Genomic DNA, 24,875 nt, shown 5'->3' with positions numbered 1-24,875 from the left:
GCATTGGTGGCTGATCCATTTGAAATGTGAGTGTAATTAGGTTCTACATGCAGCTGTAAAATGTATACTGTTTCTTCCACTGCTGCTAGCCGAGGTGTTGGGTGTGATGCTTTCAATAGGTAGTCTTAGCTAATGTGTCATATCCTGTAAGGTTGCTTTGATCTGTTGTTTGCTATCTAATGGGAATAAAGTTGAGAAGAAAAAAATAAAGGTCCGCCGTTTGCATCCAACAGCTGCAAGTCTCCCAGCTTGTAGGCGCTCGTCTGAGCGGCATGCATCCTAACCGAGGATCTCAACGGATACCCTATTCAGAAGTCATGTAACTGCTCAGTTTCATGGCTCCATAGTCAGATCATCCGGTGTGATTGTGTCATCTAGTCGGTGATCAAGCCATCACTTGGGACCAAAGAAAGTGTCAGCAGTGCGAATAATCAATTTTCTCCATCACTGGGATCCCGATAGCTATCCAATGCCGGGCCTGTTATCTCATTCTCGTGTTCAGCCTAGTCGTCATTTCAAACTACGGTGGGTTAGCCCCGTTCTCCTGATGTCCGGGTAAAGAGAAAACTTACCTACCTCGCAGTGGCAATTCCATGCAGCTCATCATCGATCCGAACTTTTGTACCGGCATATTTCCCCACAGGCCTACAGACGAGGCCACGGATGGAGAACATCCAGAGCTGAAGCGCCGGAGTGTGCATGGCCTCAACCTGACTGTAGTTGTCATTGGTGTGCTTGTGGACTGAGTGGGCAAAGGGTGGAGATAAATAGGTTGTTTTCCAGCTGAAGCCAGGATCTATCTGCCTTGAATACCCATCAGGGATCAGCATGGTTATTGTCTCCCGAGTCAGTGCATCCACCTACATCATGACAACGCGCAAAATGTTGCTCCTGCCTTGAAGGTCAACCCCCTGGTCGGACGTGGCTTGCTTACACCCACGCGCTCCCCTTTCAGGGAGTGAGGCGTTCCCGCCTTGCTTTGAGCCTTGTTCGTAGCTAGGTGAATTATATCTGCTTCATGATCCATCCCAGTAGCCATACGTACACTTGCCCATGAGGTCTATGGTTCCTTCGACGCAGAAGCCTTAGACTCTGCTTCATGTTAATCAACTGTTTCATCTACCCCCCCTCAACACACACTATATGCACACAATATCGCCAAACCCTTTCGAGACATTCCAAACAATGGAGCTACCTGCTTGCGGTTGTATCCAGGTGTCTGGTCGATCAATGCAAGATTTGGAGCCCAGCATCTTCCCGGCATTCGACGTGGGTGAGAAGAACGAGTCCGATCCCCTGGGTTTCACCAGTCGTTTGGGATGCAGTGTACCCGGGGATCTGCCTCAGACGTGCAGTGTTCTATGCACAGCATGGGGAGTTCTTCTCGGATGTTTCACCGGACTTGAGACTGTCTATTATGGCTTTGATTGCGACCATAGCATCACCACAACCTCGGGAGGTGGACATGATGTTACGCCAACTGCACAACTGAATGTGCCCGCCAATCAGAGTGTTCAAAGCATCCTGGCCGGCGGCTTTTGCACCCTGCTGTTCCTACCAGAGACCAGGGCACAAACGTTGTTCAACACCACACTTTCCATCCGCAACCTTGCCCGCAAGCCGAGCAATGATAATGATGAAAGTCGAGCGAGGAGCCAGAATTCTGTTTCATGGTGCAAGATCCGCATGTCCGTGGACCCTACCACTCTCGATACCATCCTGTCGTGGGACCCCGCCTTCATGACCCGAGAACAGGCGGCGAACATCAGCAACACTTATGACAAGATTGTCAGTGAAATGATCAACCACCCGGAGACTCTCATATCAAACCTCGACTGGTTTGGTGACCGAAACGAGCGGCAAGTCCTGGAGTGGAACAGCAACCCAAAGAGCAATGTCCAGGAGTGCATACACCAAGCCGTGTCCAAGCATGGTGCATTGCGACCTGATGCAGAGGCGGTTTGCGCTTGGGACGGGAGCTTTACATACTCCCAACTTCTATCTCTATCCGATCGCCTCGCTTGTCGCTTACAAGCCTCGGGCGTAGGGCCCGAGATCTTTGTGCCGATTTGCTTCGACAAGTCCAAGTGGACTGTCGTTGCAATGCTGGCTGTGCTCAAGGCAGGCGGCATCTTCGTGCCTCTTGATCCTACACACCCATTACCGCGCCTACAGTCCCTGGCACACAAGGTGCAAGCCCAAACTATCTTGTGTTCTCCCCAGCACCAAGCCATGCTTGAGAGTGTGGCGGCCGAGTTGATCCCCGTCGACGACCAACTATTCATGCAGCTGGCCGATCACGACGGCAGCGAGGTCGACTGTGGCTCATGGAGCAACGGCGCTTACATGATTTTCACAAGCGGCACTACGGGCGAGCCCAAGGGTGCATTGATTCAGCATGGGGCCCTCTTGTCGAGCGCCCTTGCTCATGGACCTGCCATGATGATGGATTCCAACACGCGATCACTACAGTTCGCCGCGTCTACTTTTGATGTGAGCATCACCGAGATCCTCACGTGCTTGGTTCTGGGTGGCTGTGTCTGCATACCCAGCGAGGATGCCCGGCTAAACGCCATCGAGGAAGCCATCACGCAGCTCCGGGCCAACTGGGCGCTGTTGACGCCAACTTTTGTCAAATTCATAGACCCTGCCAAGGTGCCGTCCCTCTGCACGCTTGTTACAGGCGGTGAAGCCATGACGCAAGCTGTCATTGACTCGTGGTCTCACATCAACCTCATCAACTGCTATGGCCCTGCAGAGACGTCTGTTGTCTCGCACGTACACCGAGGCATGAGGAAAGGCAAGAACCCGTTGAATATCGGCCATCAGGTCGGCGTTCATTGCTGGGTTGTTGATCGGTACAACCACGACCGACTAATGGCCCTAGGTGCGGTGGGCGAGCTGGTAATCGAAGGCCACACGCTTGCACGGGAGTACTACAAGGAGCCCGAGAAGACGAGCGAGGCTTTTATTGTTGATCCCGCGTGGACACGCAACCAACCACGGCAGAATGGCCATAGGCGTATGTACAAGACGGGCGATCTCGTTAAGTACAACCATGATGGTACCCTTCACATCGCCGGACGCAAAGGCTCTCAGATCAAGTTTCACGGACAGCGCATAGAGCTGGGTGAGATTGAGCACCATCTCAACGCCAGTGCTAGTATAAAGCACGGCATGGTCGTCCTGGCCAAGGAAGGTTTCTGCAAAGGCCGACTCCTGGCCATTGTTCAGCTCAGCGATGCTTTGAACCAGGACCTAGTGCCCAAGGGCCAGGCCTACAAGTTGATTGACGGTCAACTCGAGGACACTGCGCGAGCCAAAGTCGCCGAGACAAAGCAGCTTCTCGCTGAAAGGCTACCACCGTACATGATCCCTTCCATGTGGCTCGCCGTCGAGTTCATCCCTCGTCTTCAGTCAGGAAAGCTTGACCGCAAGCAGACTGCGAAGTGGGTTGATGACATGAACGAGGCTCTGTACCGACAACTCAACCCTGTCACGGCCACCGGGGCCACCGACGACCTCGAGTTTTCTAGCAAGACTGAGTTGGAGCTACACAAGATATGGATGCACGTTCTGAACCTCAAAGCGGAACAGCTTGGCCTTGGACAGTCCTTCCTGAGCGTTGGCGGAGACTCCATCTCGGCGATGCAAGTGATGAGCGAGTGCAGGAAACGTGGCCTCGGCCTGACCGTCTCGCAAATCATTGCTTGCAAATCAATCAGAGCGCTGGCACTGCAAGTCAAGGATATCGATAGGCCATCGTTCCACCTGGAGACTCTGGAACAGCCGTTCGAGCTCTCGCCCATACAAAAGCTCTACTTTGCTAGACCCAACCACGCCCAAGGTCACTACAACCAGAGCTTTCTCCTCCGCACAAGCCAGCGCATTCTTGAGTCAGATATGCGCAAGGCCATGGAGACAATTATAGGGAGACACTCGATGCTCCGTGCTAGGTTCAGCCAGGACGCCGCTGGCGAATGGAAGCAACGGGTCACTAACGACGTTGCGTCCTCGTATCGGTTGCGTACCCTAACCCTGGCTTCGAATGAGGAAGTTGGCCGCTCCCTCGTCGACAGCCAGACTTGCCTTGAGGTGACTAATGGCCCGGTCCTGGCTGCTGATCTTATTGACATAAATGGGGAAGAAGAGCTCTTGTTCGTGGTCGCGCATCATCTGGTCATTGACCTTGTCTCCTGGAGGATCATTCTCCAGGAGCTAGAAGAGCTGCTGCTACGGCCTGAGGTGGTCCCTGGTACAGATCGCCCGCTGCCTTTCCAGGTCTGGTGCAAGATGCAGTTGGAGCATGCCGAGACCCAGACGCCGGAGCAAGTTCTGCCAATCCACGGCATCCCTGACGGGAACGCCGAGTATTGGGGAATGGTGGACACGCCCAACGTCTACGGGCAGATGGCCCATGAAGGCTTCGAAATTGGATCTCGACAAACATCTCTTCTCCTGTCCAAATGCCATGAGTCGTTGCGCACCGAGATTCCCGACGTTCTCCTGGCAGCCATGATCTTCTCTTTTGGCCAGACATTTACGGACCGCCCGATCCCGGCCGTGTTCGCCGAAGGACACGGCCGTGAACCCTGGGACACTTCCATCGACCTGTCCAACGTGGTTGGATGGTTCACAACTATTTACCCGGTCTTTGCTGGAGCGGAGGCGCAATCTAGTCTCATTGACACGGCGAAGCTGGTCAAAGATGGACGGCGCAAAGTTCCTGACAGTGGAAGGCCTTACTTTGCGAGCCGCTGGCTGACAAAAGCGGGCGACGACGCCTTTTCCCGTCACTGGCCGCTCGAAATTACCTTCAACTACCTCGGCCAGTATCAACAACTGGAGCGTGAGGGTGCTCTCTTTACCCCTGTGAGGGACATCGCTGGCGAGGTCAAGGGTGCCACCGACGGTGCAGACGTTGGTCCGCTAACAACTTGCATTTCCCTTTTTGAGGTTTCTGCTGTCATCATCAAGGGCTCTCTTCGGTTCTCGTTTGTCTTCAATCAAAACATGAACCACCAGCCTGAGATCCGCCAGTGGATTGCTTCTTGCCAACAGAGTCTCGGCACCCTGATTGAATCTCTGAGCGTCATGCCCCCTGAGCCGACGCTGAGCGACTTCCCACTTCTCTCCCTGACCTACGACCGCCTTCGGCTACTGAAGGAAGAAAAGCTCCCGGAGGCTGGAGTTGGATCCATGGATCTAGTCGAAGATGCCTACCCTTGCTCTCCTATGCAATCAGGACTCTTGATCAGCACAACAAAGAACAGCGCCTTTTACGCCGCTTACACGCTCCACGAGGTCAAGAGCAGAAGCGGTCTGCCCGTGGACGTGACCAAACTTGCCAATGCTTGGAAACGCATGATTGAGTATCACCCCATGCTCAGGACCATCTTCGTTGAGAGCGTGGCTCGGCAGGACTCCCTCTACGATCAGGTAGTTCTCAAGGAGGTCGACTTTCCGCTCATTGTGTCAGAGAAAGATACAAAAGAGGACGCACTGGCTGCTCTGAGCGCCCCGCCTCTGCACCAAAAAGACAACTCTCAACTGTTGCATCACTTTGAGGTTTGCACAACCAAAGGTGGTGAAGTCTTTTGCAGACTTGACATCAGCCACGTCATCATGGATGGTACCTCTTTGTCAATTCTCTTCCGGGACCTCGCCATGGCATACGAGGGGAGCTGTGGATCCGGTGAAGGTCCGCTCTACCGCAACTACATCAAACATCTCCAAGGCCAGGCCATTCAGCCCGGCATCGACTACTGGAAGTCGTACTTGGCGGGTGTTGAGCCGTGCCACTTTCCAGTTCTCGACGACGGTAATGTTGCCGAATCAAAGGACTTGAGATACCTCAGGGTCAAGTTTAGCGAGTTGGCGGAGCTGCAGAGCTTGTGTGACGATCGGGGAGTCACCATTGTCAACGCTATTTACGCTGCCTGGGCATTGACGCTGAGTCTTTATACCGCCTCGGCAGAGGTCTGCTTCGGTTACCTCACGTCTGCCCGTGACTTGCAGATCCAGGGCATCTGTGACGTTGTGGGACCCGTCATCAACATTGTGCCGTGCCGCGTCAACGTTGGTGCGTCTACCACTTTGGGGGACGTCATGAGCCTCGTGCAGAGAGACTACCTGGATAGCCTGGATTACCGGCACACTCCCTTGGCCGAAGTCCAGCACGCACTGCAGCTCTCCGACGTCGCTCTGTTCAACACAGCTGTGTCGTACAGAAAGCTGCTTCCTACCCTGCAGAACCCCCCCGGACCTTGTATTCGAGGAATGTCGCCCTACGTATGATCCCGATGAGTACAACGTGTCTGTCAACATCGAGGCAGGCGAGGACGACATGGCCATTGACCTGATGTACTGGTCGGATACCTTGTCAGACGGACAGGCCGCGAATGTTGCCAGCACTTTCACCAAGGCGCTCAGCAATGTGGTTCGTCACTGCAACCGCCCTGTTGCGCAGCTCGATCACATCGGTCCCTGGCACCGCCAGCAACTCTGCGAGTGGAACAAGCTGATGCCCGAAGCCGTTGAAAGCTGCCTTCACGACTTGTTCAAGCAGCAGGCAATGTCGCGCCCTGACGCTCCCGCGATTGCTTCGTGGGACATGGATTTCACCTATGCTGAGCTTGATGACGCCTCTACCAAGCTTTCCCATCACATAATCTCCTTGGGTGTCGGCGTGGAAGACTTTGTGCTCGTCTGTTTCGATAAGTCTGCTTTCGCCATAGTGGCCATGCTGGCCATCTTGAAGGTTGGTGGTGTATGCGTGCCTCTGGATTCAGCGCATCCGGATACTGCGTTGCGACTTCGTGCCGAGGACACAGGCGCGTCTGTTGCTCTCGTGTCCCCTTCCGTGGTGTCCAGGATCAGTATCATGGTCAAGACAACAGTAGCTGTAGACGCCCAGCTGCTCCAGGCCATCCCCATGACACAGGAGGACCTTTTCCTTCCCCAAGTCACATCCCACAACGCCTGTTTCGTCATTTACACCTCCGGTAGTACCGGCAGACCCAAGGGCGTGGTGTTGGAGCATAGGGGGATTGCCACCAATGCTGCATACTCGGGCCCCAGGCTGGGTTATGAGCAAGACTCAAGGGTGCTGCAGTTTGCCTCTCACACCTTTGACAACAGTCTTGCCGAGATATTCACTACACTTACCCGTGGAGGCTGTGTATGCGTACCTTCGGACTACGAGAGGCTGAATGATTTGGCCGGTGCCATCAACCGCTACGAAGTCACTTTGGCTGATATCACCCCTACCGTCGCTTGCTTTCTCCACCCGTCCGACGTCCGGACCTTGAAGACGTTGGCGTTGGGCGGTGAAGCTGTGACTGCCAAGTGCGTTGACATCTGGCGCGACTTTGTGTCTCTACAATGTTGCTACGGACCTTCAGAATGCTCCGTCAACTCGACCTACAGTGGCGATATTGCCAAGCCAGGTAGAGCCACAAACATCGGCCGCGCCATCGGCAGTGTCGCTTGGGTTGTCGATGCTAGCGACCACAACTCTCTGGTTCCCATAGGCTGTGTAGGTGAGCTTCTCATAGACGGCCCTATCGTCTCTCGAGGCTACCTGAACCTGCCCGAGAGGATGGCACAATCCTTTATTCCTCCACCTGTCTGTGTGGAAGGGATACTTCAAGGCGTCGACTCGGACCGCAAGCTTTACAAGACCGGCGACCTGGTATGTTATAACTCGGACGGTACTCTTACGTACTTTGGGCGAAAAGATACCCAGGTCAAGCTTAACGGCCAGCGCATCGAGCTTGGAGAGATTGAGCATCACGTTGAAAGGAACCTCCCTGAGAACTGGTTGTCTGCTGTGGAGCTCATTGTGTCTGAGGGCAGAAAGTCTCTGGCCTGTTTCATCTGTGCCGATGCAGATGTCTCTCTCCCCGATAGCAGCGACGAAAGCATCATACTAGACTTAGACGATGCATTTAGGGCTCGCGCCAAAGCCTTAGAGGGTCATCTGTCTATCGTCGTTCCCGCTTACATGGTTCCATCCATGTGGCTGCCCATCCGCAAGATGCCACTCACTCCGTCTGGGAAGTTGGACCGGCGCAGCCTCCGGCTATTGGCACAGGCGGTGCCGACATCGCTGATGAGCTCCTACAAGCTCGCCTCCAAGTCTGGTAGGGCCCCATCGAGCGAAGCAGAGAAGCAATTGGCCGGCATGTGGGCTCATGTGCTTAACATTGACGTGGCGTCCATCGGCGTCGAAGATCATTTCTTCAGGCTTGGAGGCGACTCGATCAACGCGATGAGACTTGTGACGCTCGCACGGCAGTCTGATATCAACTTGACTGTGGCTAGCATCTTCCAGAAGGCGACCTTGCTGGATATGGCCAACTCGGCATTCCCCATGTCCAAGGCCACGGTCACGGCCGTTCGGCCGTTCTCGTTGTTACCCAACGTGACCTCGGTGGATGTGTTGCAGCGAGAGGTTGCAGCCTTTGCTCGCATCAACGTCGATGCCGTTCAGGACATTTACCCTTGTACCGCAACACAAGAGGGTCTTATGGCGCTCTCAACTAGAGACCCTGGGGCATATGTTGCCCAGCTCGTCTATCGCCTCCCAGACAACATAGATACCGCCAGGTTCAAGAGGGCTTGTCATCTCGTTGTCCAAGCTGAGCCCACACTACGAACAAGAATCGTCCATACCGAGGATACCGGATCTGTGCAGGCTGTGTTGTCCGAGGATGCCCCCCAATGGTCTACGATTTCCAGCTTGTCCGATGCGGAACAGTCTCGGCGCCAGATTCCACTCCACAACGGTGGGAGATTGACCAACTACAACCTCGTTGCCGATGGTTCTACCGGAGTCTTTTTTGTCTGGACTATTCATCATGCGCTCTACGACGGTTGGTGTCTACCTCTGATCCTGGACAAGATCAAGCGATGCTATCAGGAGGCTCCTCCAAGCCCGGCACAGCTCAGCGGCCCCTCGTATTCCAACTTCATCCGGTATCTTGCCGATATTGACTTGGATCAAGCAACCGAGTTCTGGAAGTCCCATCTATCTAACGTCTCAGCCCAGCACTTCCCACGTCTACCCAGCCCTGATTACAAGGCAAGCGCTAGCAGTCTGATGATTCACAAGGCAGACCTGATCCGACAGTCTGGATCCGAGATTACTACTGCCACGAGGATCCGCGCAGCTTGGGCTCTGACGGTTTCCATCTACTCGGCCACAGACGACGTTGTCTTCTGGGAAACCCTCACGGGACGTGATGCCCCTGTCCCCGGGATCGAGGAAATGGTGGGGGTGACGTTGGCGACTGTACCGATGCGCATGGTGCTAGAACCGTCGACAACCGTTGCTGAGCTTCTCGGTTACGTTCAAGCTCAGTCAGCAGCGGTGAGAATGCACCAACATACCGGCATTCAGTATATCAGGCGCATCAACGCCGACACGGCCCTTGCATGTGGCGCGCAGAACCTCGTGGCCATCAATCATGGGTCGCGAGAGTCAACCGATTCCTTCTGGGACGAGCAGACCAACGAGATGGCTGGCACCAACTTCTACTCATACCCCCTCATGCTCTCGTGCCACATTGGAGATGGCGAGCTTGAGACTGTTGTCCATTTTGACCCGGACGTCATCTCAGCATCGCAGATGCAACGCGTCATGGACCAGTTCGCCTTGATGTTGCAATCCGTCTCATCTTCTGAACTGATGAGCCAAAAGGTGGAAGACCTGTCCATTTTGACCCCCAATGACCTTCAGACACTGCAAGATATGAACCGTGCAACAACACCACTCGTGGACCGACTCATACACCATGTCATTCAGGATCAGGGTAATGCCCAAGCCCAAGACAAGCCGGCCATTCACGCATGGGACCAAACGCTCACATATGCAGAACTGGACTCTCAATCTACCAGCCTTGCGTGTGTCTTGGTCGAGAACGGCGTTGGTGTGAATTCCATTGTTCCATTCTGCATGGAGAAATCGTCCCTTGTCGTCGTCTCCATCTTGGCCATTCTAAAATCGGGTGCTGCGTTTGTCCCACTGGACCCGGCACATCCAGATGCCCGAATCAACGACATCCTTGCTGATGTTGATGCTACCGTTGTCCTCTGCTCCCCCCAGTACGCTGAGCGCCTGGAGAATCTCGGAACAAAGGCAGTCCAGGTCTCACGGGCCTTTGTTCATGGCATCCCACCGCGCCAACAGTCGGCTGTTTCCGTGTCTACCAATAGCTCGGCCTATGTCATCTTTACTTCTGGCACAACTGGGAAGCCCAAGGGAACCATTGTAGGCCACTCGGCCTTTTGCACTGGTGCGACTGCGCATGGTCTTGCCATGGGCATGGACGAGTCATCTCGAGTTTTGCAATTTGCTTCGTACACTTTCGACGCTAGCATTATGGAGATGTTGACGACTCTTATCCATGGCGGCACGGTCTGTGTGCTAAGTGACGAGGAACGCATGTGTGATATTGCGGGGGCCATCGGCCGTATGCACGTCAATTGGGCTTTATTGACGCCCTCAGTCGCTCAGCTGATTCAACCGTCCCTCGTCCCTGAGCTCAGGACACTAGTCTTGGGCGGTGAGGCCATGTCGTCTGCTCACATCTCTTCCTGGGCGTCATCTGTTCAGTTGATGAACGCCTACGGGCCTAGTGAGACTTCTGTCGTTGCTGCCGTCAACCCGGCCGTCACGCTTTCATCTGGCCCTTCTAATATCGGGCGTGCGGTGGGAGGTCTTTGCTGGATCGTCGATGCGACCAACCATGACAGACTGGTCCCTATCGGCGCAGTTGGTGAGCTCATGGTAGAGGGCCCAATCCTCGCTCAGGGCTACCTCAAGAACCCCCAGAAGAGTGCGGAATCCTTTATCACCAACCCAAGGTGGTGCTGCAAATTCCCTAGTGCACCTCCAGGCCCTGAACGCAGGTTTTACAAGACTGGAGATCTCGTCAAACTCGACGAGGATGGATGTATTCTCTTCCAAGGCCGCAAGGACAACCAAGTCAAGGTCAACGGTCAGAGGCTCGAATTGTCTGAAGTTGAGCACCACCTCAGCGCAGACCCTGCCATCCAGTATGGCCTGGCGGCTGTTCCATCATCTGGCCACTTCAAGGGGCGCCTAGTCGCCATCCTGTCTCTGCAGTCACTTGCCGGCACTAAACAAGAGATGGTGGGAGATGAAGACATGCAGATCGTCGGACAGTATGCTTTCCTGCATTTAACAGGTATCCGCGAGCGTCTAGCAAGACACCTGGCGGCTTGGATGATTCCATCCTCGTGGATCGTCGTGAACCGCATCTGTCTCCTCCCGTCCGGCAAGCTTGATCGCAGGCGCGCTGTGGACTGGGTCGAGAAGATGACTCACGAGCAACACCAGCTGGTTTTCAACGCACAGGAAAAGGCATCTGCTTTAGGCAGAGAAGCATCAGAGGTTGAGGTAAAGCTTAGGGCTGCCTGGGCTAAGGTTCTTAACCTCGAGGTGGACATGGTGCCATTCAAGCAGTCGTTCCTCCATCTGGGAGGCGACTCCATCTCCGCAATGCAGTTGATGGCCGTCTGTCGGTCTTTCAACATGAGTATCTCAGTTGGCCAAATCATGCAGAGCAAGTCCATCGTCGAGCTTGCATCCCATGTCACCACCGTCAAGGACGTTGTGCATGACCAGGAGCGGGAGAATGAGTCTTTTGACTTGTCGCCCATTCAGAAAGTGTACTTTGAGTGTATGGGTACTGAGTCTACTCATTTCAACCAGAGCATGCTTTTAAGAACTAGACGAACCATCACTTCCCGAGAGCTGTCAACAGCGTTGGACACCATCGTCAAGACACATAGCATGCTGCGTGCTCGGTTCTCACAAGACAATGGCACCTGGTCTCAGCGCATAACCGACAACGTCACTGGCTCGTACACCCTCCGATCACATGCGAACGTTGACCAAGGTCGTCTCTCTGCATTGATCGAAGAGAGCCAGAAATGTCTGGACATTGTCGAGGGACCTCTCTTCGCCGCCGATATTTTTGAGGTAGAGGGAACCGACAACCAAGCGGTTTCATTTGTCGCTCACCACCTCGTTGTCGACGTGGTTTCCTGGAATATCATTCTGCAAGATCTGGAGGGACTTTTGTCACCAGCCACCTACAACCCTGCCAAGCCACTCTCATTCCAGACTTGGAGCCATCTCCAAAGCGAGCAAGCTCAAGGAATGACACTACAGAGTGTATTCCATGATATCCCGATACCTCATCAAGATCTCTCGTACTGGGGAATGCAAGGCGTACCGAACCTTCATGGCGACTCAATCACCGAAACCATGGAGATTGCCGTCGGCGACTCACTTCAACTCTTGGGTCCTTGCCACGACGCCCTCCAAACCGACGTTGTCGATGTCTTGCTAGCCTCGCTATTGGCGTCTTTCCGCCAGATCTTCCCAGACCGCCCTTCAGTTCCATCAATATTCAACGAGGGTCATGGCAGAGAGCCTTTGAATGACAAGCTGGACCTATCACGCACCGTTGGATGGTTTACCACCCTTTGCCCCGTCTACCTCCCCGAGTCCGTGCCTCCTGAGCCAGATTTTCTTGATATTATGCGCTGGGTAAGGGACTTTAGGCGAAAGCTCCCCGGCAAGGGCCGTCCTTACTTTGCTCACAACATGCTATCTCCGGAAAGCCAGGCGCATACCCGGGAGTGGCCTGTGGAAGTGGCCTTCAACTTCCTTGGCCAGACACAGCAGGTTGGGACTGAAGAGTCACTGTTCAAGTCGCTTGACGGGGGCATGTTGGACTCTGTGAGTTCGCAAACCGACATTGGGGCTCATGTCCCACGCCTCGCACTCATTGAGATCTCAGCCTTCTTCTCTGGCAGTAGATTGAGCTTCAGCTTCTCACTCAATCGCCACATGGATCGCCAATCATGTATCCGAGACTGGATCGGGGCTTGCAAGGACTGCATCCATAAGGCTGTTCAACAGCTGTCCCAGGTCAGACGTGAACAGCCAACTGCCGACCTGTCGCTGCTTCCCTTGGCTTTCGGGGGTCGCTCCCGGATCGAAGGAAGGCTCACAGAACTGGGCATTGCCCATCTTGGCGATGTCGAAGCTGCATACCCATGCTCTCCAGCTCAGCAGGGCATTCTCTTCGCCCAGATAAGGGACCCCGAATACTATTCGTACTCGATCACGTTTTCGGTGAATTGCGCGCAACCGGGCCATGGCGTAGACGTGCAACGCCTAGCAGATGCATGGGGACATGTTGTACAGCGGCATTCCACTCTTCGAACCGTGTTTGTGGACAACTTGCTACAGGAGGGTGCAATGGATCAAGTTGTTCTCAGAAAGCATCTTCCCAACCTGTCCATCTTCGAATGCTCCGACAATGAGCAAGCTGAAACACTTGATCAACGTTCACGGCTGGGTCTTCCCACCAGCCAGCCACCTCACCGTCTCAACATTTCAAAGACTTCAAAAGGAACGGTCCTCTGCGTGCTGGAGATGAGCCATGCTATCGCCGATGGAACTTCGATGCCAATTCTGTTCCGCGACCTGGCTTTGGCGTACGAGGGTGCCTTGGCCGCAACCACTCTTTCTGTCTACAGCGACTACGTTGCTTACTTGCAGCGAAGCCGGAGCTCTCGCAACGTGGATTACTGGAGGGACTACCTGACCGGATTTGATCCTTGTCATTTGCCGTCCCTGACTGATGGAGCCACGGAGCCCAAGGTTCTGCGAGCGCTCGACTGGGGCATCTCCCATGCAGCCGATCTTCAGGCATCCTGCATCGAGAGAGGCGTCACGCTATCCAACATACTGCAGCTAGCCTGGGCACTGGTGCTTCAGGCATACACGGGCCTTGATGACGTAGGGTATGGGTGCTTGGTCGCTGGGCGGGACATCCCCGTCTGCGACATTGACGAGGCAGTCGGCGTCTTCATCAACATGTTCGTGTGCCGAGTGCGCCTTGACCCCTCTACTAGTCTCGGCGATGCCATCAAGACTGTCCAGGAAGACTTTGCAGCAGCGATGAACCATGAGCATGTCTCGCTTGCTGACTTGCAACACGCAATGGGCATATCCAATGAACCTCTGTTCAACACTGCCTACTCGTTCCAGAGAAGGTCCGTCTCCAAGTCCATGGCTACGGGTCCTATCTCGTTCGACGTCAGTGACGCCCAAGATCCTAGCGAGTATGACATGACCGTCAACGTCGAAGTTTGGGATTCAAACGTGGAACTGCAGCTGTGTTACTGGACAGACAAGATTTCCGATTCACATGCCAGGAACATTGCCTCCACATTTGACCAGATTCTGACTTCAATTGTGACGTGCGACTTGGATGTGCCGATAGGACAACTCAATACGCTCAGCAACCACTGTTCGCAGCAGCTGGCGTCGTGGAACAATGCCGAGCCTGAGTTCTTGGACAAGTGCGTGCATCACGTCTTCGAGCACAACGCCCAAGAACGACCCAGCGAGACGCCGGCTATCCAGGCATGGGATGCAAGCTTTACCTACCTCGAACTTGATGCGCTAGCTACAAAGCTCGCTTCGCACTTGGTATCTCTTGGGGTCAGGCCCGAGAGATACGTCCCCCTTTGCTTCGAAAAATCAGCATGGACAGTCGTCGCCACAATGGCAGTTCTCAAGGCCGGCGGTGCTTTTGTCCCCCTGGACCCTACCCACCCACCTGAGCGTGTCAACTTCCTCGTCCACAACGTCGATGCTGAGCTGATTCTCTGCTCACCTTCCTTGACACACAAGTTTGGGGGTCTGGGTATCCCGACTTTTGCTGTCGGCCCAGAGACGATATCGCTGCTACCTGATGTGCCAGCTGGCTCGCTTCGAATCCAGGTCACACCCAACAATCCGGCCTACATCATCTTCACCTCCGGTACTACGGGTTTGCCTAAGGGCACGATCATCGAGCACGGAGCCTTTACCACTGGAGCCACGGCGCATGCCAAGGCTATCAAGATGACCTCGTCCTCTCGTGTCCTACAGTTCGCGTCGCACACGTTCGATGCCAGCGTCATGGAGATGCTGTCCACCTTGATAGTAGGTGGTTGCATCTGCATCCCCAGCGAGCAGGAGCGCATGAACGACCTAGCCGCTGTCATCACCAAGTTGAACGTCAACTGGACCCTGCTCACACCATCCGTGGCAAGCGTTCTCCGACCGGACAGCGTGCCTACCCTCAAAGTCCTCGTTACAGGTGGTGAGGCGATGCCGAGTGACCACATCACCAAGTGGGCAAACCACGCGGCTCTTGTCAACGCCTATGGACCTAGCGAGACATCCGTCATAGCTACAACAAGCACTAAAGTTGACTATGACGGCAACGTCCTGGATTGGGAGCCTGCCACGATCGGGCATGCTGTCGGGTGTCGCTGCTGGGTTGTCGATCCGCGCAATCACAACCGTCTCATGCCTATAGGCAGCCCTGGGGAACTTGCAATTGAAGGGCCCATTGTGGCAAGAGGCTACCTGGGCAACGAAACTAAGACGAGAGATGCATTCATCGAGCATCCGCCATGGCGCACAGGCATCAAGCTCGCTGGTGACCGAACATATGCCATGTACAAGACTGGTGATCTAGTCGCGTACAACTCGGATGGCTCTCTAAGCTATAGAGCACGCAAAGACACTCAGATCAAGCTCAACGGACAACGTATTGAGCTCGGCGAGATCGAACATCACGTCAAGGCCAACTTGCCAACCCATGTTCAGTCAGCCGTGGACTTGGTGGTTCCCCAGAGCCAGACATCAACCAAGGTATTGGCTGTGTTCTTCACAAGCGGCGACGAAGAGGTCGAGGATGCAACGTCTCTAGAGACGGAAGCAATTCTCCTGCCCATGTCAAGTGCTTGCGCCAAACTTGGCCAGACACTCAAGAAGGCACTTGGAAGTGCTCTGCCATCACACATGGTGCCAACGGCTTATATCCCAGTGGTGAAGATGCCGTGGACCTTGGCCGGCAAGCTGGATCGCAGTAAGCTCAAGGCCATTGTTCAGTCTATATCGCCTATGCAGATGGCCCCCTACAAGCTCGCCGGGGTCAGGCAAGAACGAGCTCCTGTCACATCGATGCAGCGCAAACTGCAGAAAGTCTGGGGCAAAATTTTGAGCATCAATTCCGACAGAATCAGCAGAGACGACAACTTCTTCAGACTCGGCGGTGATTCCGTTGGCGCCATGAAGCTTGTCGCCGCCGCCAGGATGGAGGATGTCGTACTCACAGTCATGAACATCTTCAAGAATCCCGTCTTGTCACACATGGCAACATCATGCAAGCGCGCCAATGACGCCCCCATCACTGTAGTGAAGCGTCTGTCGCTGCTGCGAGACGTTGCGTCTTCCTCTGCTCTCCTCGACGAGCTCGCAGAACGCTGTAGCATCCAGAGGAGCCAGATCCAGGATGTGTACCCGTGCAGCTCCCTTCAAGAGGGTCTTGTGGCTTCATCTATTCAGCAGCCAGGCGCATACGTCGCCAAAAATGTCTTTGAGCTGCCTCCCAGTATCGACGTTGACCGTCTCAAGCTCGCATGGCAAAAGACTGTTGACCAAGTCGATATCCTGAGATCGCGAATCGTCAACACCCAATCCCTCAAGTCCTACCAAGTTGTCTTGGAGCCTCATGAAATCGAGTGGGACCACTACAGTAGCCTTGAATCTGCCATTGGCAAGACCCGATCGGTTCCAGAACACAACGGCGGTGTCCTAGCCCGGTACGCAACTGTCAGCCCGGCTGATTCTGACTCCCACTACTTTGTGTGGACCGTCCATCATGCGCTATACGATGCCTGGAGTATGCCTTCTTTGCTCAAGTTGGTTTCGCAATGTTACTACGGAGATGATGCTGAAAGCATCGGTCCGGCTGTTCCCTTTGCCAACTTTGTCAAGTACTTGGCCGACATCAACGTACAAGCCTCGGATGAGTTCTGGAAGGCTAGGCTGCAAGGCGCTTCTGCTGCATCTCATTTCCCAACCATGTCCTCTACGACAGGCATTGAACCATCTACCGCATCGCGGAAGCATACGATTCAGTACAAGAGAGAGGGTCTTGGTGTTGACGTAACGATTCCAACAATCGTTCGAGCAGCATGGGCTCTTGTCCTGGGGTCTCAAACCGGTTCAGATGACGTCGTCTTTGGCGAGACCTTGTCGGGACGTGATGTTGCTCTTGACCGTGTGGAAGATATCATGGGCCCAACCTTGACCACCATACCTTCAAGGGTTCAGATCGATCGAGCCGCTACTGTTGGTGACTTTCTGAGGACGCTCCATGAGCAGGCAATCGAGGTCATCCCTCATCAGCATGCTGGTCTCCAACACATCAAGCGCCTTGGGGGCGCCATGGCAGTTGCCTGCGTCTTCAGGAACTTGCTGGTCATCCAATCTACCGACGAAACAACAAGCCAACAGGACTTGTTGCAGCCACTGGAAGGCGACATGGAGCAGACAAGCTTCTTCACGTACCCGCTGGTCGTCGAATGTTTTATCGAGGCTCACAACCTGGTCTTGGTGATTCACCATGATGAGGCTGTTGTGACAAGCTGGCAAGCAGAGCGAATCGCCCATCAATTCGAATCCCTAGTGGAACAACTCATCCGTCTGTCGCGAGAGCCTACCCGCAAGGTCATGGAGCTTCGACTCTACAGCCAAGAAGATGTTCAGATGATCAATGAGTGGAACCGCCCAACTCCTGAGCCTGTCGAAGAAACCATTCCCAGCTTGTTCTGGCAGTCAGCCACGATGCAGCCCGATGCCACCATCATCCGTGCTTGGGACGGCCATCTCAGCTACGATGCCGTCTCACAGTACGCCGTCCGCCTCGCCAAGCTACTCGTACAGAAGGGAGTACGAGCTGAAACGCTGGTTCCATGCTGTATGGACAAGTCTCTCTGGACGACGGTCGCCATGCTTGCTGTGATACTCGCTGGTGGTGCTATCGTTGGGCTAGACCCTGCGCATCCCCCGGCTCGCCACGCAGAAATCACCCGCGACTGTGCGGCCCGTCTTGCTCTGTGCTCACCACAGTATCAAGACCGTTTCAATGGCCTCGTTGAATCTGTCGTTCTGGTCAACGCCGACTTGTTCACTGTCGAGCTGTCGTCCCCGCAAGACCTGCCAACCGTTACCAGTCGAGATGCCGCATTCGTCATTTACACCTCCGGCAGCACTGGAAAGCCAAAGGGCATTGTGATTGACCATGGCTCATTTTGTGCGAGCGCCAACGCTTTCATGCAACGCATGAATCTTACCCCAACGTCGAGTGTCTTCCACTTTACATCTTATGCGTTCGACATTGCAATGGGAGAGACGTTTGGCGCCCTGACTAGCGGTGCTTGTCTCTGCATTCCCAGCGAGGAGATGAGGCTGACAGACCTTCCGGGTGCCATGAACACCCTCGGAGCCACTTGGGCCTTCTTGACGCCCTCGGTCGCCAACATTCAAGATCCCTCCAAGTTCAAGACACTGTCAACCCTCGTCTGCGGTGGAGAAGCGATGACTCCCGAGACCATTAGCACCTGGGCAGACAAAGTCGAGCTGATGAATGGCTACGGGCCAGCCGAGTGTACGATTTTTGCCGTTGCCAACGCCGACGTCTCCGTCAGCAGGGACCACACACACATCGGCCGCGCCATGTCCGGCGGCCACACGTGGGTTGTCGACCCCAGAGACCACAACTGCCTCGTCCCGGTGGGCTGTGTGGGTGAACTGCTCATCAGCGGTCCTATCGTGTCGCGTGGTTACTTGAACGACAGCACAAGGACGGCTGAGTCGTTTGTCGAAAACCCTGTGTGGATGCACAACTTCATTAGCGAGGGGCATCATCCGCGATCGCTGCGTCTCTACAAGACGGGTGACCTGGTCAAGTATTGTCCTGATGGAACATTGGTTTATATGGGCCGGAAGGATCACCAGGTCAAACTCAATGGCCAGCGCATGGAACTCGGCGAGATTGAAGCTCGTCTAGAGTCTGACTCGCGCATTCGCCATGCCCTCGTCTCTCTACCCAAGTCTGGGGTCCTCAAGGGTCGTCTGGTGGCGATCGTTTCACTCGAACAACTTGTGTCCGACAAGTCATGCCTTGAATCATCAGAGCTTGTTCCTGTGTCTGCTTACATGGTGGAACACGCTAGAGCACAGATCTCCGCATTTCAAAACCATCTATCCGACAGTCTCCCACCTTACATGATACCATCAGTTTGGTTCGTGGTTGAAGCTATTCCCCTCTTACTGTCTGGCAAGCTTGATAGGGCCAGTGCTCAGGCATGGCTCGTCAACATGGATTCGGAGACGTGTAGCATGGCGCTCAGTTCAGAATGCAGTGAAGACGTTGTGGACTCCGAAATAACGTCCGTTGGACGTCAACTCAGACGTATCTGGGCGTCAGTCCTCAACATTGCTGACGAGGCCATGCCCATGAACCGCTCCCTTATCAGCCTCGGTGGAGATTCCATCATGGCTATTCAGATCACCACTCGCTGCCGGGACCAATCCTTGAGATTATCCATGCAGCAAATCATGAAGGCCAAGTCTATCAGTGAGTTAGCCACTCTCATCGAGACGGAAGACCAACAAACACGGAATGACGCCCCCGAATATGAAGAGGAAACCGATGAAGCATTTGAGTTGTCGCCAATCCAGCAATTCTTCTTCAACAACAGCTCCGACAAGGACCTCGGAGACCGCTTTAACCAAAGCCAACTCTTGTCGATCAGAGACCTCGTCGATGAAACCCGATTCAAGCAGGCTGCTGACGCACTCGTGCACCGACACCCAATGCTTCGCGCGCGCTTCAAGAGATCTCCCGATGGACCGTGGACCCAGCACATTGAATCGGATATTGCAACTTCCTACAGATTCCGCTCCCACAAGTCCGTTGCGAGGACTGACATGATTTCGTCCATCGTCGCTAGCCAAAGGGATGTTCACATTTCCGGTCCGGTTTTCGTCGTAGATCTCTTTGAGCAGCCAGATGGCTCTCAAGTGGTTTCGCTCGTGGCTCACCATCTGGTAGTCGATATCGTTTCCTGGATCAATCTCATCCAGGACCTCGAGACATTCCTCTCAACTACCTCTCCAGTTCTCCCCAAACCCTTCTCGTTCCGGAAATGGCATGCAGCGCAGGCTGAACATGCTAAATCTCTCGAGAGACATGGAGACAGCTTGCTGCCATTCCCTGTGCAGCCTGCTGATTTGGACTTCTGGGGCATGTCAAACACCTCCAACACCTACGGGGATGTTATCCAGAAATCCTTTGTCCTGTCAGATGCTGATATCACATCTTTGGTACTGAGAGACTCGCACACGGCACTCAAGACAGAACCTCTTGATCTGTTCATCTCGGCTCTGCTCAAATCATTCGGGCAAACCTTTGAAGAGCGAGAGCTTCCGACCCTGTTCAACGAAGGTCACGGCCGTGAGCCTTGGGACGATACCATCGACCTTTCCCAGACCGTCGGATGGTTCACCTCACTCTGTCCCGTTCATGTGTCTCGACACAATCTCGACCCCGAGGATATCATCGACTGTGTTCGCAAGGTCAAAGACGTGCGTCGCAGCATCCCAAGCAACGGTCGTCCGTACTTTGCCCGCTGCTACCTGACCGAGTCAGGAAAGCCCCATCGCAGCAACCATGAGCCCGTGGAGGTCTTGCTAAACTTCCTTGGCCGTACTCAACAACAAAGCCAGGGCAATTCTCTCTTTGGCTCGGCCGATTTATTCATGACCGAGGAAGAATTAGCGGTCACTTCCGACGTTGCACCCGAGACGCACCGTACAGCTTTGTTCGAGGTTTCCATATCTATTGTTGACCAAGGCGTCAGCTTCACCTTCATGTACAACCAGCACATGCTCCGCCAAGATCGCATCGAGAAATGGGTGTCCAAGTGTGAGGAGGTACTCATCGACACTGCAAGAAGGCTCAGCGAGGCCACGCCTACTCCCACGCTGAGCGACTTCCCTCTCATGCCCATCGGCTACACGGAGCTGAAGGAGCTCATGGCCAGGTCTCTTCCTGCTGCTCACGTCCGCTTCGATGAGGTAGAGGATATGTTTCCCTGCTCGCCCATGCAGACAGGCATACTGCTCAGTCAGCTCCTGGATCCATCGCAGTATCTGTTCCATGCTGTCCTTGAAGTAACTTGTCCCAGCGGTTCGACGATTGATACCGCGAAGTTGTCCCAAGCTTGTCACCAAGTCATTGACCGCCACCCTGCGCTTCGAACTGTCTTCGTGGACAGCGTCTACCGTGGTGGCTTCTTCGACCAGGTCGTGCTGAAGGCTCCTGGATCCCGAATCACCACCATCCAGTGTCGGGAAATCGACGTCATGGCAAGATTGAACGCCAGATCCCTCGAAAAGACCAACAAGAAGCACGATGGCCCGATGTATCCTTACCAAATCACCATCTGTCAGACACCCCAGGGCAAAGTCTTCATCAAAGTCGAAATGAACCACGCTGTCACGGACGGTGCTTCGACGTCGGTCATGCTGCGCGACATATCAGCAGCGTACACCAATACCCTACCTTCGACCGAGGCCCCTTCCTACAAGGAATACATCCAGTACATCTCCAACCAGTCTACTGAGTCGAGTCTCAGGTTTTGGAGCAACTACCTCTCCGGAGCGCAATTCACCGGCTTTCCAACAATCAATCCTGACATCACAGCTGTCCGCAGCCTGGGCTCTGTCGCGGTCAAGTTTGATCGATTTTCCGAGCTGCAATCCCTTGGCCGTGAGAACGGAGTGACGCTCTCGAACATGATCATAGCTGCATGGGCTCTGATACTTCGGGCCTACACCAAATCTGTGGATGTCAGCTGCGGGCTTCTCGCCTCAGGACGTGATGCCCCTATTGATGGCGTTGATGACATTGTTGGTCCTCTCATCAATATGCTGGTGTTCCGCTTTCAGTTTGCTCCGGGGATGCTGCTTAAGAGACTGTTCCTCGAAGCTCAAGAAGATTACATGGCTAGTCTACCGCACCAGCACTTTTCTCTAGCTCGCCTCAGCCATGCTCTGGGACAAGGGAAACGAGGCTTTTTCAACACTGCCATATCCATCCAAAACGCCGGTTCACCGAGTGGCTCAGATCTCAACGCACTCACATACGAGCCCGTCGAGGCCTTTGATCCAAGCGAATATGCCGTTACCCTCAATGCCAATACCACTCGCGGCGATGAAGGCATTGTCTTCCGCTACTGGACGAACGTTCTTTCAGATTCGCAAGCCGAGGACCTTGCCATCACAATGTCCGACTTGCTGAGTGATTTCATCGATCACCATGAGAGGGATCTGTCCCATTTGCGGCTCTTCAAGAGTTCGCAGCTACCTATCAGTGGGCACACGCACACACATGAGGTTGACCACTGGGCATTTCAACATGACGATTCCAAATGCGAAGCCATAATCCACAACTCGACAAGCAGCGAATCTTCGACAGATCTCAGTGCAGAAGTTTTCTCGTCACCCAACCCCTCTCATCCCTCTATCCGTGACCGGGATCATGTTCACCACAAGCTGTTGGCATTGTGGAGAGACTCTTTGGGTCTTGGAAGTGCTGAAATCTCATATGATGACAGCTTTTTCGGACTCGGAGGTGACTCTATTATCGCCATGTCAATGGTGGGCAATGCTAGAGAGCTAGAACTACCACTCACCGTGGCCGACATTTTCAACAATCCCAACTTTGGGTCGATGCTCAATTGTCTCCTGGATCGATCATACAAGGATTACGACGCGGCGTCAAGCAATGACAAGTCGTACCTCTCAGACTCCAAGAACGAGGGACCAACCGATGCTGAACAAATCTACCAACCCTTCTCCATGCTTGGCCAAGAGGACGCTGAGCAATTCGTCCGAGATCATGTCTGCACTGTTGCAGGTGTGTCCCGAGCCAGCATCATAGACGTCCTCCCAACAACCGACTTTCAGACCCAGGTCATCGCGGGTAGCCTACTGGACTCGCGATGGATGCTCAATTACTTCTACTTGGATTCTTCAGGGCCGCTTGACGTTGGACTACTGAGAGAAAGCATCACAAACGTCGTGACCTGTTACGACGTGTTGCGCACCGTCTTCGTCCCCCACCAGGAGAGATACTTGCAGGTTATCCTTCGTCACGTCCAACCCCAGCTAACTGTCCACGACGTCGACAATATCGAGCTATTCACATCGGAACTTGAATCCAGCCATCGGGACGAAGTTCCGCGCCCTGAACAGTCTGCCCTCCGATTCGTCGTGGCGCGACTCAAATCTTCGGTACGACACCGGATTTTCATCAGGATATCTCATGCGCAATATGACGGCGTCTGCTTCCCAGCCATTCTTGAAGCATTGAAGGCTTGCTATGAGGGAGAACCTATCTTTCCCACACTTTCGTATGCAACCTACATCCGCGGGGCCTTGGGCAAGATCAATCCAGGCCACTACGCGTACTGGAAAGCTCTCTTGAAGAATTCCACTCCGACACATGTTATCCAACGACAAAAAACATCTCTGCACACTACTCCTACACAAGTCTTGAAAAGGGTTGTTTCCACACCCTCGCTCGCGTCTTTCAACGTCACCACCGCTACTGTCGTCAAGGCCGCCTGGTCAACAGTGTTGGCAAAGGTCACGGGCAAGACCGATGTTGTCTTTGGCCACCTCATCAGCGGACGCAACGTAAGCAGCGTGCCCGGCATTGAAGCTATCGTTGGCCCTTGCTTGAATGTGGTCCCTGTACGCGTTTGTCACCAACCTTCTTGGACCGTACTGGATCTTCTTCAACACATCCAGAAACAGCAGGTGGACAACATGCCGTACGAATCACTCGGCTTCAGGGAGATCATTGACAAGTGCACCGACTGGGATCATGACGGAGCAAACGGCTTTTCCACTGTTGTCCAACACCAAAGCATGCCTCAGACAGGTGCTCTGGAAATCGGGGGGAACACGTACCAAGTTGGTGCAATTGCCTCACAAGAAGATACGGCTGATTTCAGCGTCGTTACTACGCCGCAAGACACGAACAGCACAGAGGTCTGCTTGCTTTATTCTCGAGACGGAGCTGTAGACGCGGCCTTGGCAGAGGAAATGTTTGACTCCCTCTGCAGCAGAATCACAGGGTTTTCGGAGAACCTGGGCACCTTTGTTAGAATTTCTTGAGACGGGTTTTTATCGAATGGGGGATCTCTTGTTTTGTCCATTGTCTTTTTTTTCTTTGTAACTCACACTTTTTGTTCACTAGGACTTCTCATTTGCAATGATGCGGGTTATCGAGACCTCTTTTTATTATATATTTTCTTCCTCTTGATTACAGTCTCTTGTCTTGTAGTCTATCGTGGTTTTGTGTTTAGGTCTACCGGAAAATGATGCTAGGACGATTGCCACGCAACACGCGCGACACGCGGAACACGCGGGTTTCGGTTAAAATTCCAGGAATCAGTTATATCCAAGAGGCTTCTCCGAGCCTCGAGGGAAAGCCTTTTAGATTGAACTCTTGCTCCTTATATAATTCTCATCAATTTAATCATGTCAACAATGTGTTCTTTGTTGTTGTTGAGGCCCGGCCCTTAATGAGTTAACTGAGCCAGAAGGCCGAGCCAGAAGACAGTTAATCTTGTCAACTCTGATAGTTGTCTCACGGGCCGGGAATTTGGCAGAGTACGCCTTCCGAAGCTAAATGTTCCTTCACTTCCGAGTCAACCCAACAATGGGCGGAGGCAAAAGCCGAATAGAATGACTCCCCCTCGGGCGAGATACGGACGCGAATCGCAGCAAGGAGCCCACGGAGTCCGCGCGATCCGGAGTCCCAAAACACGGTTCCCGCTCAGCCTCATGGACGCTGACTCCGAAAGTGCCGTGATTGGCTGGAGTAGGCTCTCCGTTAGATCCGGGGGAT

The 24,875-nt window shown here is 53.9% G+C and overlaps 1 protein-coding gene across 1 annotated transcript; it reads left to right on the top strand.

Moving 5' to 3' along the window:
* Nucleotides 1–1,143: 1,143 nt before the first annotated feature.
* Nucleotides 1,144–24,139, top strand: MRS44_017385 (uncharacterized protein; the record flags this gene model as incomplete). Its single annotated transcript, XM_065617788.1, has 3 exons — nt 1,144–6,206; nt 6,253–21,031; nt 21,086–24,139. 3 exons carry the CDS (start codon nt 1,144–1,146, stop codon nt 24,137–24,139), a joined length of 22,896 nt encoding a protein of 7,631 aa, XP_065473860.1.
* Nucleotides 24,140–24,875: the final 736 nt, after the last annotated feature.

The sequence above is a fragment of the Fusarium solani genome (assembly GCF_023522795.1).
Source record: "Fusarium solani strain SB1 chromosome Unknown bctg00000013, whole genome shotgun sequence".
Classification (NCBI taxonomy): domain Eukaryota; kingdom Fungi; phylum Ascomycota; class Sordariomycetes; order Hypocreales; family Nectriaceae; genus Fusarium; species Fusarium solani.
Note: the sequence above shows the minus strand (reverse complement) of the source record. Positions and strands in the feature narration are given on the sequence as shown.